At 43.9% G+C, this 19,442-nt stretch overlaps 1 protein-coding gene across 1 annotated transcript; it reads left to right on the top strand.

Moving 5' to 3' along the window:
- The first annotated feature begins 238 nt into the window (after positions 1-238).
- Positions 239-19,158, top strand: Srsf12 (serine and arginine rich splicing factor 12). The gene is made up of 5 exons (XM_051161313.1): positions 239-303; positions 11,365-11,464; positions 13,308-13,419; positions 13,551-13,692; positions 18,712-19,158. The coding sequence occupies exons 1-5, from the start codon at positions 239-241 to the stop codon at positions 19,079-19,081; spliced, it is 789 nt and encodes a 262-aa protein (XP_051017270.1). The 3' UTR covers positions 19,082-19,158.
- Positions 19,159-19,442: the final 284 nt, after the last annotated feature.

Below are 19,442 nucleotides of genomic sequence, written 5' to 3' on the forward strand. Positions count from 1 at the left end.
GAAGCCCTGTGCTGAGATCTTTTTCTGGGGATGCTTGGGTGAGGTACGTCTCCCTACCGAGACCCCGGCTGGCTTACAACGGTGGGGATCAGGTCTATTCCCCAGCGCCCGAGCAGTGGCCAGGTCTGTGCTTGCTCGCGCGTCCGCGCAGGCCCCGCGCCCCCCGCCCGCAACTGCGGCTGCGCGACTGGCCCGGGAGGGGGCGCGGCCGGCGGCTGAGAGTGGGGCCGCGAGCGGCATGTCTCGCTACACCAGGCCCCCCAACACCTCCCTGTTCGTCAGGAACGTCGCAGACGCCACCAGGTGATCGGAGACGGGACCCCGCGGGAGAACGGAACGGGGTTGCGGGGTGACAGGGTGCGGGTTGGGCGGTGGGGGGCTGTCCGGCTGTCGGATGCCGGCTGGGTGCCGGGATGCAGGCTGTAGGGTGTCATCCGGATGTCGGGGTACCGATCTTATGTTGGGGTGCTGGCCGGGTGTTGGAGTGCTGGCCAGATGTCGGGGTGCCGTTGCGGGTTGTCGAGGTGTCCGGGGTTTTTGGGGTGCTGGCCAGGTATTGAGGTCGTGATGTCCGGATGCTGGCTGGATGTCAAGGTGCCTGCTGGGTGGCGGCAGCTGTCCGTGGTGGCAGTGCTGGCCCCAGCCCTGGTGTCACTGAGCTCTACAGACGCCGCCCACTAACCTTCCGGAGGAACTGGGGTTGTCTCATCTCAGGATGCGCACCTTAGGCCTTGCAATTTTCTCTGCGGTGTTCAGACAGTGCTTTTGGCCCGAATTCAATATACAAACGACTAGTCAATTCGATTTATATGGTTTGAGTGCTGGGGACAGTCTTAGCCTTCATCACGGTTAAGCAGTCAGCTTCAACGCTGAAAGGCTTTATTTCCTCCATCTCTCTTTGAAAATTCTGCCTAGATGGTTGCCAGGCATAGAGCTGAAGAAATGCCCTTTTCACATATAGCACTTTTCCTTTAATAGGAGCCAGAGGGAATCAGAGGGCTGACATTAGTAGACACCTTAATTTCATTGAAATTACTTAATTTTTCTTTCTAGTTCTGTAACCTTGTCCACTTAAGGAAAAGTTAAAGTTCGAGGATTTTAAGGGTTACTGGACTTAAATAGGTACAAATCTATGTAGCTACTCACTTGTTAATTATCTGGAGTAATCATTTATGTTTTGTTTTGTTGAGAGAGGGCCTGTATCTCGTCAAGGCCGACCTCAAATTCCCTGCATAAGCTAAAATGACCTTGAACTTCGGATCTTATTGCCTCCACCCCCCTCCCATGATACTGGGCTTATAGGTAAGCACCACCACTCGGGCGATAATTTACTTTTAGGAGCATAAGTACATTAAATTTAATCACTATGAATATATATGTCACAACTATAGACTGCGATTTAATAGAATTTTAAAAGATGCCTGTGTCAAGGCCAGCCTGATCTACAAAGCGAGTCCAGGACAGTCAAGGCTACACAGAGAAACCCTGTCTCTAAAAAACAACAAAACAAAACAAAACCAAAAAAAGAAAAAAGATGCCTGTGTTTTATGGTTCCTCTCTTAGCCTGTTTATCAATAAATTATTACATAGAGAAGCAAAATTAATATTTGGGTAAGAATTCTCACACTTAGACATTTTGACATTTTGAACTATAAACACACAAGAAACCTCAGAGAGTACCAATTCTAGTAGCCATAAGAGCTAGGCAGAGTAGTAGAGGTGAGTGAAGGTGCCAGCTTATGAGGCCTAATAGAATGGTATGAAGGGCAGCAAATGGGCATGTGCCATCTAGTGGGGAAGCCATGTTGCCAGTTTGTTTTCTTCAGTTTTAGAGACTCAAATCCAAGCCCTTGAATAGTTACTAGGGCATCAATTCAATTCTTCTGTAGCCCAACCAGGACTCGGGCTTTTCTTCTTTGTGCCTCCCCCTCCCCCACGTAGCTGTCACTACCAGCATGTGCTGCCACCACCCCAACTTGCCTCATCTCCCAAGAAATGTCAGACACCTGGGCTTTTGTGTATATCGAGCAAATTTTAAAATGTTAGCATTATTACATTGTATCATGTATACATTGTATAATGTGCAGCATGGTGGCACCATGAGTAAAGATGCCTGCTTCCAAGCCTGAGGGTCCGAGTTCTATCCCTGGGACCTACGTGGAAGAAGATGAGAATAACTCCTTCAAGTTGTCCTCTGACTTCACATAAGACACACACACACACACACCACACACAACAGACACACACACACACCGTAACTAAATAAAGATGCATTAAGTTGATTAATGTGAATTCTCATTTTTGTACATTTAGAAGCTATAAACTGTTGGCTATTTCATATATGATACATTTTTCAAATGCTCAAACATTGCGCATGCTAAGTAAAGCACACCTGCTCTGAGGGTGGAGCTCAGTGGTAGATTTCTTGCCTTACATGAGTGAGGCCTTGGCTTCCGTTCCCAGTGTCTTAAAGCAAGACAAACAAGAACTTGTCTTCTTGTGACTGCTAACCTTGGACCCAGGTAACCCTGCACTGAGTGCTGAAACTGACAGTTGAGAGTTAACTAATCCTGTGTTCACTTCTTTCATCAGACTTTAGGCTGCCTCTGGGGAGGTAATCAAAACACAGAAATACAAGGTTATCTTGTATTAAGAGAATAATGGTTTCTAGAAATTGTTAACTAGTCACAATGTGACAGGGGCTTTGTGAAAAACTTTGAATAAGCCAGGGAGCTGGCTCAGCAGGTCAAAACACCGTGGCCAAGCCTGATAACCCCAGTTCAATCCCCAGAGCAAACGAGGCAGGAGAGCTGACTTTATGTTGTCCTCTGACCTTCACAAGAACATGTGGCACATGTGTCCACACGCATACACAGCTGCAGAAAATAAATGTAATTTTTTAAAGACTTCAGATATATTATTTTATTTAGTTTTCACCATCTTCCATGTCTTAGTAAGGGTTCAGTGCTGTGATAAAACACCATGACCACCAGGTGTGGTGGCGCACAACTGTAATCCCAGCACTCGGGGAGGCAGAGGCAGCCAGCCTGGTCTACAAAGTGAATCCAGGATAGCCAGGGCTACACATAGAAACCCTGTCTTGGGGGAAAACAAACAAACAAACAAACCCACCATGATCAAAGCAGCTTGCGGAGGAGTTTATGTAGCTTGTGCTTCCACACACCGCAATACAACACCATAGGCTGTCAGGACAGGAACTCAAACAGGGCAGGAACCTGGAGGCAGGAGCTAATGCCGAAGCAGATGCAGAGGCCATGGAAGGTGCTGTTTACTGGCTTGCTTCACATGGCTTGCTGAGCCTGCTTTCTTATAGAAGCTAGGACTGCCAAGCCCAAACGTGGCACCACTCACAATAGACTGGACCCTCCTACATCAATCACTAATTAAGAAAATGCCCTACAGCTCCATCTTATGGAGGTATTTTCTCAGTTGAGGCTCCCTCCTCTCTGATGACTAGCTTGGGTCAAGTTGACCTAAAACTAACCAGTACACTATGTGTATGCACATTTAAATTTTGTTTTAGTTTTTAGAGATAGAATTTTATCATGAAATTCTAGGCTATACTTAAACTCACAGCAATCCATGTGCTGCAGCCTCCTGATACTATATGGTGTGGATTTGTTTGCTTGCTTATTTTCAGAAAAGCATGGGCCTGCCTGGGACACTCTATGCAGACAAGGATGACATGCCCCCTGACCCTTCTGTCCTTCCTGAGTAGAGGGTTGACAGCCCTCTGCCACTTTGCCCAGTTTGGAGACTATATTCTTTTTTTTTTTTAATATTTATTTATTAATTGTATATGAGCGCTTTATCTGCAGAAGAGGGCATCAGATCACATTATAGATGGCTTTTAGCCACCATATGGTTGCTGGGACTTGAACTCAGGACCTCCAGAAGAGCAGGCGGTGCTCTTAACCACTGAGCCATCTCTCCAGCCCGAGTCTATATTCTTTATTAACTCCATTTACAGACATGAAAGTTGAGGTTTATGGGGTCAAGTAACCTGCCTAAAAAAAATGCATAGCTGGTGAGTGGTGTTGTGGCAGAGCCGTCACAGATAACCTGTACCAACAGTTATTTGTACAATGCTTGTCTGAGTTAACTAACAGTATGTTACCCTTTGTTAGCTTTGAAACATCAGAATACCTATGAAGAAAATGATTCTATGCCCAGTGTGCTTTAAACTGTGGAGACTGAATTTTAAATATATAAAGACCTGCCTATATAATGACACTGGAAGCAGAGTAGTGGTGCATCCCAGCACTTGGAAAACAGTAGGGTCTGGAGCTCAGTGCCAGCTTTGGCTACATGAGGCCTTGTCCTTTGTTTTGTTTTTGTGTTGTGGAGTATGAGGGTAAGGCAGAGTCTTATTACATATCCCTGATCGTTCTTATAGGCTCATGATCCCATACCTTTAAATATCTTGTCTCAAAAAAAAAAAAAAAAAAAAAAAAAAAAAAAAAAGAAAGAAAGGGAAAAAAAGAGGAAGAGAAGAAAAAAAATGAGATTGTAAAGAAATGTACTTGGCTGATTTTCTTTTTCACATGTTTTTAAAAGTTTGTGTGTATGGGGCACATTGGCTATCTTCCTCTACTGCTCTGTTTTTCTTTTCTTTTCTTATCTTATCTTTTTCTGGAGACAGGGTCTCTCACTGAACCCAAAGCTCACTAATTCAGCTAGACTATCTGGTCAGCAAGCCCAGGGTTCCATGTCATGTTTTGGTTACTGTTCTATTGCTGTGAAGAGAAACCATGACCAACGCATCTCCTAAAAGAAAGTATCTAACTGGAGCTTGCTTACAGTTTCAGAGGTTAGCCCGTGGTTGCCATGGTGGGGAATGTGGCAGCAGGCAGGATGGCAGGATGCTGAAGCAGTAGCTGAGAGCTCACACCCTGATGTGCAAGCAGCAGGCAGAGACAGTGAAGCTGGGCCTGCTGTGGGCTTTTGAAATCTCATAGCCCACCCCCAGGGGCAGACACGCCTCTTCCAACAAGGCCACACCTCCTAGTCCTTATTAAGCAGTCTACCAACTGGGAACCAAACATTCAAATATATAAGCCTCTAGGGCTATTCTCATTAAAGGGCCTCGAGACCTTATATCTAACTTATAAAAACATAGTTGGGTACACCCATAACATTTTTGCCTCTATTGGCCCTATGGTCATACCTTGCAGGTAGTTGGCTCTAGAGGATAACTGACAGCATTGGCAGTGACCTATAAAGTTTTGTGTGTGGGGTGGGTGGCTGGACTGTGAGATCTCATTGGCCAGTAACTCAAAAAAGAGTAACCTATTCTTGGTACTGGGGACTTTATTTGGTAGTGTATAGTGTCTGGTTGGCACATCCCCCTCCCCCATTATAGGGTAAATCCATGTATATATATATTCATTCCATGTATTTATATATAATATGTGTATATATATATATATATATATATATATATTTTAGGAAATGTCTACTGTAGTAGGTTTCCATATAGCATTTTCAGAAGGCCTTTAGTGTTAATTGTCACTTTCCATATTCCCTACTGTACCCTGTTCCTCCCTTTTTCCCATTTAATCCTTCCTATTCTATTCCCTTTATCCCTTTATAAAATGATATCCTATTTCCCCTTCCTTAAAGTCCTCATCCTCTCCCATAGCCCCTTACTAATTACATAACCTCTACAGGTATTTCCAGCAAAACACACATATCTAAAGATGCAAAGCTGATGTCCAAGCCTAGGCTAACTACCAAGGGGTCCTCGATTGTAAAATATCTGTAAAGCATGACATTCCAAGCCCACCTTCTATTGCTCTCAAAGCAGATTCTAAGGAAACGTTTCTACAGGTAACAATATCTAGGCAGGTACTGTTATGTCAAGGTCCTAACTTTCTTTCAAGCAGTTTCTGTCTGACTACACACAGTCAGAGTCAAAAACCCTCTCATTGTCTCAAGCCTTTGGCCTGATGCTCTCTTTCAACATTCTCTGTGAGAAAAAAAGTTTTCTCTGTATGATTTTCATTAGAGCTCATAGTCAACATGAGAAACAGAGAGAAAGACAGTTTTAGAAAAAAACTGATTTCAAAATTAATTTTAAGACAACATTACACCTGGGCCATACATAATATTTAGAGGCAGTGGTGATCAGCCAGAGATCTTTGGAACTATGTACAGCAAGGCTGCAACAGCTGCTCTGGGTGTCTAGAGGTCATGCTGGACAGTCAGAGGTCTCTGGAACTTTGTCAAGCATGTCTTGTCCTCATGTCTGTGACACTCCTCTAAAGGATTCAGGATATCAGGTCTCGTATAGAGATCCTTGATCTTTGAGTTGAATTTTGTGTAGGGTGAGAGATACGGATCTAAATTCATTCTTCCATATTCGGCAAATCCACTTTGACCAGGACCAATTGAAGATGCCGTCTTTTCTCTAGTATATACTTTTGGCCTCTTTGTCAAAACCCAGGTGTTTGTCGGCAGGTAGACTTAACATCTGGGTCCTCAGTTCTGTTCCATTGATCGGTGCCTATGCATTGATCGGTGCCTATGCTTTGATGCCAGTACCAGCTATTCTTATTATTATAATTCTGTAGTAAAAGTTAAAATCAGGAATGGTGATGACTTTCAGGAGTTCCTTTATTGTTAAAGTTGTTTTAGGGATTTGGAGAGATGGCTCAGCGCTTAAGTGTACGGTTGCTTGTCCAGAAGACCCAGGTTCTGTTCCTAGCATTCTCCTGGCCATTCACAAACATCTGTAACTGCATTTCTAGGGGATCTTATGCCCTCTTCTTCTTCTTCTTCTTCTTCTTCTTCTTCTTCTTCTTCTTCTTCTTCTTCTTCTTCTTTTTTTTTTTTTTTCTGATGCCCTCTTCTGGCCTCTGCTGTCACTAGGAATGCACATGGTACACAGACACATAAAACAACAATTTTATAATTTAAAAATATTGTTCTAGATTTTACATGTTTCCATATAAAGTTTGGTTTTTTTCTTTCAATTTCTATAAGGAATTGTGCCAGGGATTGTGTGAATCTGTACATGTCTTTTGATAGGATGGCCATTTCACAATATTAATTTACCAATCCATAAGTACGGAAGGTCTTTTCTTCTGGTATCTTCTTCAATTTCTTTCTGTGATTTCTTAGTTATTATTATATAAGTCCTTCACTTCCTTAGTTAGATTTATCCCAAGATTTAAAAAAAGATTTATTTTATATGTACAAGTGTTTGGCCTATGTGTCTGTCTATGTATTATGTGCATGCTTGGTCCCCAAGGAGGTCAAAAGAGGGCATCGGATTCTCTGGAACTTGAGTTATGGACAATTGTGGGCTGCCATGTAGACCCTGGGGACGGAACCCAGGTCCTCTGCAAGAACAAGTGCTTTTGGCCTCTCCAGCCCTCCTGTGATAATTTTGAGACTACTGTGAATAGTACTGTTCCCCCTTTTTCTCTGTCAGTGTGTTCGTTGTTTGTATATAGGAAGGCTACAGATGTTTGTGCATTAATTTTGTATCTTGCTACTTGGCTGGATGTATTTATCAGTTATAGAATTTTTCTGTGGATTCTTGGTCTTTTATGTATAAAATCATATTGTCTGCAAATAAAGATATTTTGGCTCCTTTCTTTCACATGTGTATCCTTTTTGCACTTTTCATTTGTCTTTGGTTAAGGCTTCAATCAATCACTGCTTCAAACAGGAGTGGCGGGAGTACACATGCTTATCTCGGTCCTGATTTTACTGGAAATGCTTTGACTTTGAGTGTTGTTTGTTTTTATTTTCCTTTTTTTTCTTTTTCTTTTTTAATTTTATTAATTTATTCATATTACATCTCGATTGTTAGCCCTTCCCCTGTTTCCTCCCATTCTTCCCTCCCTCCCACTTCCCCCCTTCCTCCCTCCCCTATGATTGAGGGAGACTTCCTCCCCCTATATATGCTCTTAGAATATCGAGTCTCTTCTTGGTAACTTGCTATCCTTCCTCTGAGTGCCGCCAGGTCTCCCCATCCAGGGGATAGGGTCAGAAAAGGGGCACCAGAGTTCGTGTGAGAGTCAGATCTCACTCTCCACTCAACGGTGGAGAATATCATGATCTTCGGCTAGGTCCTGGTAGGAGTTCGAAGCTTCCTGCCTATATTCTCCTTGGCTGGTGCCTTAGTTTGAGGAGGACCCCAGGATCCAGATCTGCCTGTCACAAAGTTCTTCTTGTAGGTTTCCAGGACCCTGTGGGTCCTACTATTTCCCTATTCTTCCATGCTACTCTTGCCTAAAGTCTCAATAGGATGTCCTCTCCTCTGACCCACTTTCTTGGTAAGTAAAGTTTTTCGTGGTACGTATCCCTTGGACTAGTGTTTTGATATAAGTGAGTATATACCATTTGTCTCATTTTGCTTCTGGGTGAACTCACTCATTATGATAATTTCTAGATCAATCCATTTGTCCACAAATTTTGGGAATTCCTCATTTTTAATAGCTGAGTAGTATTCCATCATATAAATATACCACAGTTTCTTAGCAAAAACTCAAATGAAACCACATGTTGGCGAGGATGTGGAGAGAGAGGAACACTCCTTCATTGCTGGTGGGAATGCAAACTAGTACAACCACTTTGGAAATCTATCTGGTGCTTTCTCAGAAAAATGGGAATAGGGCTTCCTCAAGACCCAGCCATCCCACTCCTTGGAATATACCCAGAAAATGCCCTACCACATAACAGGGACATATGCTCAACCATGTTCATAGCTGCTTTATACATAATAGCCAGAACATGGAAACAGCCTAAGTGTCCCTCAGTAGAAGAATGGACTAAGAAACTGTGGTATATTTACACGATGTTTTTATTTTCCTAAAGCTTCCAAGTTTATTGTTAATATGAGAGCTCCCTATCTTTTTTTTATGTAGACACGTAAGGGTTATAAAATTTCCTCTCAAAACTACCTTTATCGTATCCCACAGATGTGGTTTTGTTTTCACATAATACTAGGAAGGTTTTCATTTCCTTGACCCAATTTTCATTAAGCACTGCACTGTTTAGTTTCCATGAGTTTGTATACTTTCTGCCACTTCTGTTGTTATTGATAAAATACAGCTTTATCCTCTTGTGGGCAGATGGGATGCAGGATGTTACTTCACTTTCCCTATATTTGTTGAGACTTGCTTCATTTCTTAGTATGGGGTCAGACCTGGAGAAAGTTCCATGAGCTGCTGAGAAGAATGAACAGCCTTCGTGCTGTACGTACATTAGATCTATTTGCTTAGTGACACCATTTAACTCCAGAGCGTCTCCACTTAGCTTTTGTCTGGGTGGCCTATCTATTGGTGACAGTTGGGTACTGAGGTCACCCACTATCACTGTGTGAGGGTTGGTATGTGATTTTAGAGCTGACTTATGAAACTGGTTGCCCTGTGTTTGGTACCTATGACTTTAGGGTTGGAATGCTCTGTTGTGGATTAAAAGTTGTTATTGAACAGTGTTTACTAATTCTTGGTTCATTACATGATTTTATTTTCTTGGGCTTCTTGGGCCTTGCGCCTTCTTAGGTATGTTTAATCTTCCTTTCAAACCAAGGCATTCCTTCTATTATTCTCTACAGAGCTGGTTTAGTGGATCTAAATTCCTGAAGTCTGTTATTATCATAAAATATTTTTCTTTCTCCTTTAATTGCAACTCATAGTTTTGCTGAGTGCAGCAGGCTGGCCTGGCATCTGTGGTCTTCCAGAACTTGTAAAACATCAGTCGGACCATTGGGATGGCTCATCGGGAAAAGGCACCCCTTGTTCAATCCTGACTGACTGAGCTTGCTCCCCAGATCCCACAGTGAAAGGAGAACTAACTCTCAGAAGTTGTCTCCTGACTTCCACATGCATGCTTTGGCAGGTTCATGCCCAGACCCAAGGACCCACGTCATACACACAAACATACAATAATATTAAATTAAAATGTACAATTTAATTCAAACCCCGACATTTATCTAGTCTTTAGAGAAACTGGTTAACATCACTTGTGCGCCCGCAGGCTTTCTGATACCACAGCATCACATCTCACGCCGCAGCTGTGCACCAGGAAGCTCTCGGTCTCTCTGTTCTTCCACTGAACTCTTCTCTGCCGTCTAACTTTAGTTATTGACAACGACTTCCTTCCCTTTGCTGGAGCCAGAGCTGTGCAGTCTCCCGCGTTGTTCCGAATCACCCCTCTTTCTTCTGAGCCATGCTTTGAAGCAGACGCTTGAGGCAGAGTCCCTGCGAGCGCCCTGAAGCTGTATGCTACGGAGATTAGTAATAGACTAGTGTGTGATCCCGTCTCCACCACTTGCTAGCTCAGTGACCTTACAGACAGACTCATCTGTCTGCAAACAACTGCAGAGTTGTGAGAATTAAATCGTCTTCAGATGAGCAGCGCTTTGTGAATATAATTGTCAGTTAGCTCTGCTAAACACGTTGTGCCGTCAGCCAAATAGAAGCTCCGCAAAGACAAATGAGGCCGTTGTCAGGTGCGAAGGGAACTCTAATTCTCCGAACTCCAAAAGCAGTCTAAACATCCAGAAATGATTGCATTCCTCCCACCCCCAAATTCCCTCCAGCCCAAAGGCTGCCTTCCCCTCAGCTGCCCACTCTCCTTATAACCCTGCTGCTCTTGCTGTATGCTCTGTACGCTCTGCTCCCACTGTTCTCACTAGTTTCTCTGGTTCTCTATCCCCTGTTATTGTCACAGGCAGCCCTGGCCACGTTCCCTCTACTTCTTTCTCTCTCTTTTCTGGACTCTTCCAGATACCCCTGGCTGCTCTCTCTCTCTCCTCCCTCCCTCCCTCTCTCCCCCCCCCCCCTCCCTCTCCCCCTCTCTCTGATATCTCTTTAGTAAAGCCCTGTGCCTATAATGGTAGGCTCAAAATACCATCAAATATAAGAATAAAGAAAGTAGTTACTTTGCTTTGGGGGGGTATATGGGGGAAATGCCCATGTTTTGTAAAAGTCCAAGAAATAATTCTGAGGCTTCTTTAGATTTTAATTCTTGCTTTCTGAAAACAAAATGCTAATTAGCATGAAGTTATAGGGAGGTGTTCTTAGATGAACCCATCAAGCCTTGTGATGGAAATAACTTCTAAGGGTGCATGTGCTGGGTCAGGTGTTTTGAACGTGACTAAGTTGACCACCACCTGAATTGTTTGTAAAAAGAACTGACTTTTTCATGTGTGGTTCAGGTTTTGAACTCAGGCCTTTAAGCTTAGCCGAATATGCGTTTGCCCATTGAACTGAGCCCTCTCACTGGCCCAACAATATACTTTGTTTCAAACGCTTCGGTTGGATTTCTATAGGCAAAGCATTTATTCTAGCTTTTTGTATTTTTGTGCCTTATTTCTATACACTCCAGGCCTGAGGACTTGCGCCGTGAGTTTGGTCGATACGGCCCCATAGTAGATGTTTACATCCCACTTGACTTCTACACTCGCCGACCCAGAGGATTCGCCTATGTTCAATATCCTTTATTTCATGTATGCATGCAAATATACTGCATACATGTGTGTGTATACATATATGTACTAATATGTACTAGGTCTGTATGTAATAAAGTCAACATCGTCTAATTAAGTGTGTTTGTTTCTTTATCTCAGAAAATGTAAAACAGCCCCAGAGTAGCCAGTAAGTGACCTCCCCTCCCCTTCCACCCGCAGTTTGAATCAACCAGTTAGCTAAACTCTGATCATAAGGCCAGCAGGCATGACAGAAGGCACCTCAGTTCAAGCAGCAAGGAGTAAAGAGAGGGTGGACACCGGTGGAAGACCCAGAGCAATGAAGCCTTGATCAAGTGGAAGACAAAGTAGTCTTTGAGACAAGCTTTCCTACATTTATTCAGAGTTCCCAGACAAGCCCAAGTCCAATTTTATTGGTTCCATATCTCTTATAAAGTCCACTTTGCAAGTCCTAAAGAGTAAAGCTCAAGGTTCATGACCCAGTGTCACTGAGGTCATTGCCAGTCTCCTCCTGTATGCAGCTTCTGAGCTTCCTTGTTTGTGTATTTGCTATTTCTAAGAAAACTAGTAAAGAAGGCCCAGCATGGTAGTTCACAAATCATCAGTGCATCTCAAATCATCAGTGCAACTCAAATTGCAGGTGCATCTCAAATCACTCACAGGTGCATCTCAAATCACTCACAGGTGCATCTCAAATCACAGGTGCATCTCAAATCACAGGTGCATCTCAAATCACAGGTGCATCTCAAATCACAGGTGCGTCTCAAATCACTGGTGCGTCTCAAATCACAGGTGCATCTCAAATCACTGGCGCATCTCAAATCACAGGTGCATCTCAAATCACAGGTGCATCTCAAATCACAGGTGCATTTCAAATCATCGGTGAATCTCAAATCACAGGTACAACTCAAATCATAGGTGTAATTCCAGGTGTTTGCAGATTATTTTTGACTGAAAAACAAGGGCATGACTGCTCCTAGGTATGGTTGAGGAGAAGGTTTATTGTAGCTATGAGAGAGAAAACAGCCAGAGACATCTGGAAGAGTCCAGACTGAACAGAGCCATGGTGGGGGTGGGGGTATGGATGACAATGGCCAAGAGCACCCAAAGAGCATGTAGCCAGAACAGCTGGGTTATACAGGGAAGAGAAGCTGGAAGAAGGGACTGATTAGGAGAGGGTGTGGGGTACACCAGCCAACATGACTCTGTGCTGACAGCCTGGTGGCCAGTGTCCACTTGGATATGTTAATAGGCACCTCAGTTAGCCATTTGTCCCAGGTTTTCTTTTTGAGACCTAACAGTTTTCCTCTTATTTTATGCTTATACCCCAAGTAGTAACACATAAGGGGTTGCTTAAAGTGGTAGGTCCAAAGGTGGATACCATCCTCAAAGGACCAAAGTAGTCCTTTGTTTTAAGCTTACTCTTATTGTTGGAGTTTTGTTTACAGTGAGTCATTACTCCTAAATTTCATAACTAGACTTTTAATGATAGAGTACTTTTACTTGTGGAATAAAAGCTGCATGCTGATATTTTCAGTGAAAACTCTGATGGACACTTTTTCTGAAGAGGGGGAGTAAGCCCCCAAACAGTGTATCTTCTATAATGCCAGCTAACTTGGGATTTTCCTCAGGTTCCAAATTATACTGCTATGTTGTATCTGCTGTCCTATTTTTGTATTCACAGTTCTAAATCCCAAGAGGTCATTTGTTTTCATAAAAATATAAAAGCTTTTCTGCTTATTCATAACCGAGCCAGGACTTGGTTTTCTTGTTAGTCTCACATGTAAATAATACCTTAGAAACATTTTTACTTATTATCTGATGTCCAAAGTGTCCTTAACAGCTGGTCATGTTTGAAGATGTTCGAGATGCTGAGGATGCACTCTACAACCTCAATAGGAAGTGGGTATGTGGCCGGCAAATTGAAATACAATTTGCTCAAGGTGACCGCAAAAGTAAGTGTAAATGACCGTTAGCTCGTGTTCGCTTAGCTCGGTGAGCGTCAGCAGCGATGGTACCGGCTGAGTGGCAGCTACTGTGGCTCTCAGGTAGTGAACTGTTAGAAGCCTTCTTCTTCATCTTCTAGCACCGGGCCAAATGAAGTCAAAAGAACGCCACATGTGCTCTCCGAGTGACCACAGGCGATCCAGAAGCCCCAGCCAGAGGAGATCTCGAAGCCGAAGTTCCTCATGGGAGAGAGACAGGAGGCGATCGGATAGCCCGAAAGAGTAAGTACTGAGGGCAACGCTGGACCACTTCATTTTCTGCTACTGTTTCTAGAAAACACTGCAAAGAAATTACTGGGGAGGTGGGGGCGTGGGCAGGCTACTTGGATGACGTTGTTTAACATGGGTAAACTACCTTTTGTAGAAAGATATGCTCTTCTCTATCATCCATTGCTTTTGTTTGTTTTCATGGACACTGGGGTTGAGCTCAGGACCTGGCCCATGCTAGCAGGTACCCCACTATATCCCCACACAGGCACTAGGGCTATTCCCCAGCACCCCCTCCTGTTTAAACCTTTTATCTTCAGACAGGGTCTTGTTATTGGATTATATATGTTATAAGTCTATGTTTGTGTATGCGTGTCCACATGTATGCGTGTCCACATGTATGTGTGTGGATGTGCATGCAAGCATGTGGTTAGAGGTTTGTATCAGGTATCTTTCTTTTTTAAAAAATTTATTTTGTTAATTTATTCATATTATATCTCAATTGTTATCCCATCCCTTGTATCCTCCCATTCCTCCCTCTCTCCCATTTTCCCCTTACTCCCCTCCCCTATGACTGTCAGGTATCTTTTTTCATCACTCACTACCTTAGTTTTTGGTAATGGGCGGGGGGGGGGGGAGAGGGGGGTTCACTCAACCTGAAGCTCATCCTGTAGGTTAGACTGGCTGGCTGTGAACTGGAATCCCCTCTTCTTCACCCCTACCGCATTCCCCCCCAGTCCCCGTGCTGGGTTTACAGATGTGCACCACTGCTGCCCCGTACCGTTTATAGGGTGTATAATCCGGGCTGGCCTTGAGCACACTGTGTAGCCCAGGTCAGGCTCAAATTTGAGATGCCACTTCTGCCTCCACCTCTCAAGCTCTGGCATCGCACTGCCACACCCAGCCCATATATTGTTACTCAACTTGGACTTCTTCGATACATTCCAGCTCTTTTAAGTGATTGTTTTAAGAACTGGGGGACCTGTGGCTTAATTTTGGGCTTTTTACACAGATAGAAACTATAAAGCTGCCCATATGGACACACACAGGTAAGCCCAGGATTTGGAGGGCAGAAGCAGGATGTGGAAGGTGTCACATGACCCTGTAGCCCCCCAACTCACTGGAATGAGCAGGATCTAAAGTTCCAGGTCAGCTGGCACTATACAGCAAGACCCTATCCCCAAAATAAATACATGAAATAATATATACTCAACAAGCAAGGTTAGGAATTTTAGATAAGTGAAATGTTCTTAATTGAACCCAATAATTCCGAATGTTGTCTACTGAAGAGGAGCAAACTCAAAAGATGTAACACAGTTACTTAGAAAGGAAGAAGGTAGGCTCAAGGTAGGTCAGTTTACTCTTGTTTGCTGGTTCATTTTGTTTTTTAAGACAGGGATTCTCTGTGTGGCCTTAGTTGACCTTGAACTCAGAGATCTGCCTGTCTCTGCCTTTTATTCTGTAATTTCTTCTTGTAAATTGACAATGTATTTTTATTAAGAATCAATTCCAGCTATGCTTGTATTATAGAAAGGAGACAAAAATTGTAATTTTGTTAAGAAAAGGCATTTGCAAGTTACCTATTTTTCTACATAGGAGTTGGTATCTATTTTGTTAGAAAAATACTAAATCACAGGGGAAATTAAATGGTGGTACTAATGAGTCATTGAAACTGGATTGTCATAACTTAAATCCTCTTAAATGTTTATAGTTTAAAGCTTTAAGTTTTTCATAGACGTGTGGAATTTTAAAGTGAATTCTGAGCTTAAAGAATGACCCAGGGGACTGGAGAGGTAGCTCAGAGGTTAAGAGCACTGGCTATTTAACCAGAGGTCCTGCGTTCAATTCCCAGCAACCACATGGTGGCTCACGGACATCTATAATGAGTTTTGGTGCCCTCTTCTGGCCTGTTGGCTCACATGCAGGCAGAACATTGTATATATAATAAATAAATAAATCTTAAAAAAAAAAAAAAAAAGAATGACCCAAATGGATGTGGTGGTAATTGAAAAGTGGAAGGAGGAGGCTCAGGAATTTGCAGCCACCGTCAGTTCAGAACTAGCCAGGGCCACATATGTCCCAGGCTGAAAAGAAAAAGAAAACAAGTGAAAAGGAGAGAGGGAGGAGGGAGAGGGAGAGAAGGTGTGGGGGGAAACAGGACAATTGCATTATAGAGTTAGGTAGTAGGTAAGTTGGTAAAGTGCCTGCTGTGCACACATGAGAATCTGAGCTTGGGTCCCCAGCAAAAGCTGGGCCTGCTGGCATGTGTCTGTAACCCTGCAGGCAGGCACATCCCTGGAGCTTGCTGGCCAGCCAGTCGAGCCAATTAGTGAGACCTGAATTCAGTGAGAAGCTCTGTCTCGAAAAATAAAGTGGGAAGCCATAGAATAAGACTCAGTGTCTACATCTGGTCCTACATGCGCGCACACACACACACACACACACACACGCTCACACACAGGCATGCACACAGGCATACGCCTACACACTCATGCACGCACACTCACATGCACACGCACACACACACACTCAGACACAGGCACGCACACACACTCACATGCACACCCACACGCACACACACTCAGATGCAGGCACGCACACAGGCATAACCCTACACACTCACACACGCACACACTCACGTGCACACACACGTGCACATGCACACATCACTTTATAAGATCACTGTGGTAGTGCATGCCTGCAATCTCAGCTATTCAGGATGACAAGGCAGGAGGATCAAGTGTTCAAGGACCGCCTTGGCAACTTAGTGAAACCCCTGCTGCAAAATAAAACTTACAAAGAAGAGCCACTGACCAAGATGAGTTGCCAAGCACTTGCCCAGTGTATGCAGATCCCTTGCTTCGATCCCTAGTGCCACAAAAAAGAAAACAGAAAATAAAGTGTTACCAGGCACTTTTATTTAACCTTTTAGAAGCCAGAACTCCAGTCTCTGTCCCTTGCATTATGTCTTTCACATTTTAAGTTCAGTTCTTATATATCCCAATTACTGTTCTCTTTTTTTGCTGATTCCTTGGAGTTCATCTTTTTTGCCAACAATTTAAAGAAGGCTAATGCCATAGAGTAATAGACAGAGACACCCGGGTCCCTACTTTAGCCTCTGCATGTTTGCACATGAGTGCAACTCTCCCCCTGAACATACACATGTACCCCGCCCCCCCTACATACACAATAAAATAAAGACAGCCAATTTCTGCAGGAGAATTTGTGGGCAGATTTTAGGAGGTTTTGGTCTGCAATGCCCTCGTCCCTGGGATTTTTGTCTCTGAAGTGCCAGCCATTTGGGTAGCTTTGAGCTCTGAGGCTTGTAACTCAGGTTTTTCTCTAATGCCTTCGTGTTATAGACGTGGTGAGGAGGGCCGTGCTTTTCCTTTCCATAGAGAATGTCATTCTGTAGCCAAGGCTGGCCTGATACCTGAGCTCCCTGTGTTTCAGGCTCTTGGGATGCTGTGGGGCTGTAGGCATTCTCCATTGTGCCAGCTGGTAATGCCGCTCACGAATGCTTCCGCAGGCACTATTTATGGACCTTAAGTAATTGTTTTATTTCTTTCCCTATTTGTAAGTTTAGTTTCCTCTGGATTTTATACCTGTGTACCTGTGAGCAGTTGTTTAACCCACCTGGGTGCTGGGTGCATGCCTGTAACTGCAGCGCTTGGGAGGTTGAATAGGAGAACAGGATAAGCACAGGTTAGACCCTGTCTCAAAAAGACAAATGGGGCAGGCGGCGTGTGTGAAAATATGCTTAGCCTAGTCTAAATACACAGGACTTTGGCGGAACTAAGGTGGAAAGCAAAAAATGTTTTGAACGTATATTATAGTAAAGCAGATATTGTAGACTTGTTTGTTACTTGGGTTTAAACCAAAAACATGAAAGTTAGAATTACTTCTCTTAGGGCTGGAGGTCTAGTTTGGTGGTAAAGCGTTCACTTAGCAAGCATACAACCCTGGATTCCAGCCCTGGTGCTGCCAGCTCCCCCCGCCCCCCAATTCTTTAAAACATGTCTTGTCATTAGTCTATTAAAACATAATGTGCTAAGCACACTTCCCTTCATTATGATAAACACCCCAAGAAGAACTTAGGGAGGGAAAGTTTGCCTTGCTCAGTTTCAGAGGTTCCAGTCCACGAGAGACTGGACACCACTGTGAGCCTCAGGGGAGGCTCGTTGCCATGCTCAGGGAGTTAATGGTGCAGGTTGCTCACTTCATGGCAAACAGTAACCTGAGAGGAAAGAACAGGAGAAAAGAAATAAAAACAAGTATAAAGAAGAAAGCTCTCTCTCTGTCTCTCTCTGTGTCTCTGTTTCTCTCTTTTTTTTTTTCTCTCTGTGTCTCTGTCTCTCTCTTTCTCCCAAGTTTCTCTTTGTGTAGCTTGGCTGTTCTGGAACTTGCTCTGTAGACCAGGCTGGCCTTGAACTCAGGGATCTCTTGCCTCTGCCTCCCGAGTGCTAGGATTAAAGGTGTGTGCCCCCACTGCTTGATGAAAGAAAGATACAGCTTTCATAGCCGCCTGTGACCCACTTCCTCCCAGAAGACCTCACCTCCTCCTTTCACCTCCTTCTGATAATGCCTCACACTATGGGTCCATCAGGGGATTAGGCCAGAGCCCTCAGGATCTAGTCCCATCCTCTAAGTCCACCGGCTGCCAACCAGGCCCAAGTACTTGAGTCTGGGGAGGAGTTTTTTCCATTTTATCAGTATGGGCTTTTTACTTGCATGTATATCTGTGACTCCCACATATGTAATACATGGAACTGCAGTTACGGGGCAGGGGGAGGGACACAGGTGAGGGGGCGGGAACAGCATCTATGACTGACTATGTGGGTGTGAGGAATGGAGCCCGGATCCTCTGGAAGAGTAGCAATCACTTTTAACCTCTGAGCCATCTTGACAGCCCCTGGGGGGGGGTACATTTCATATTCAAACCACGGCGCATGTTCAGTGTAACACAGAGCGCACCAGGAAGTACTGCCTCTTACCCTGCTGTCTTGTATAAGGTGCATGCTTTGATGCTTCCAGGTCTCGACACAGGCGATCTTCTTACAGTCAGTCTAAATCTCGTTCCAAGTCACTACCAAGGCAGTCTACCTCAGCAAGGCAGTCAAGAACGCCAAGGAGGAATTCTGGATCCAGAGGACGATCAAGATCCAAGTCTTTACCAAAAAGGCCCAAGTCAATGGAAAAATCACAGTCGCACTCACCTCAAAAGCAGACTGGCTCAGGAGCAAAATCTCGACCACACCGACGACACTGTGACTCCATAGCAAGATCTCCATGCAAGTCTCCCAGAGGGTACACCAGTTCCGGATCTAGGACACAGACAACAAAACATTCTCATTTCCGGTCACATTCCAGATCCCGGAGTTATCATCATAAAAACAGCTGGTGAACAGCAGCTTCGAGAAGAGCCAGAGAGCCCTGCTAGAAGTTACTAGACCTCACTGTGGCTAACATTCTTCAAGGCTTATAGAAGTGTGAACTGGTGTTAGATACTGTGGAAGACATAAAATCGCCCTAGCTTTGATTAACAAATATTTAGTCTCAATCTAAGGGCTCATCCACAAATGACTATGTGTGCAGTGTCACCGTTGCATAGCCTGTGTCTGGTTCACCTTGTAGCAAGAGGGTCCTTTCCAAAAGAAATAGGTAAAATGGAACCAGGGCAAAAATTCTACTTAGATAGTACATGTTGTCAATAATATCCTTTACAAAAGTATTTTTTATTCTAAAGCACTTTTCACATAAAAAGT

This window comes from Acomys russatus, chromosome 2, assembly GCF_903995435.1.
Source record: "Acomys russatus chromosome 2, mAcoRus1.1, whole genome shotgun sequence".
Classification (NCBI taxonomy): Eukaryota; Metazoa; Chordata; class Mammalia; order Rodentia; family Muridae; genus Acomys; species Acomys russatus.

Excerpts from the sequence above, each read along its gene's own strand:
- Srsf12 (XM_051161313.1), top strand. The coding sequence starts at position 239 with ATGTCTCGCTACACCAGGCCCCCCAACACCTCCCTGTTCGTCAGGAAC. Across the intron at positions 11,465-13,307 it reads GACCCAGAGGATTCGCCTAT|CTGGTCATGTTTGAAGATGT; the intron begins GTTCAATATCCT and ends TGTCCTTAACAG. Across the intron at positions 13,420-13,550 it reads TGCTCAAGGTGACCGCAAAA|CACCGGGCCAAATGAAGTCA; the intron begins GTAAGTGTAAAT and ends TTCATCTTCTAG.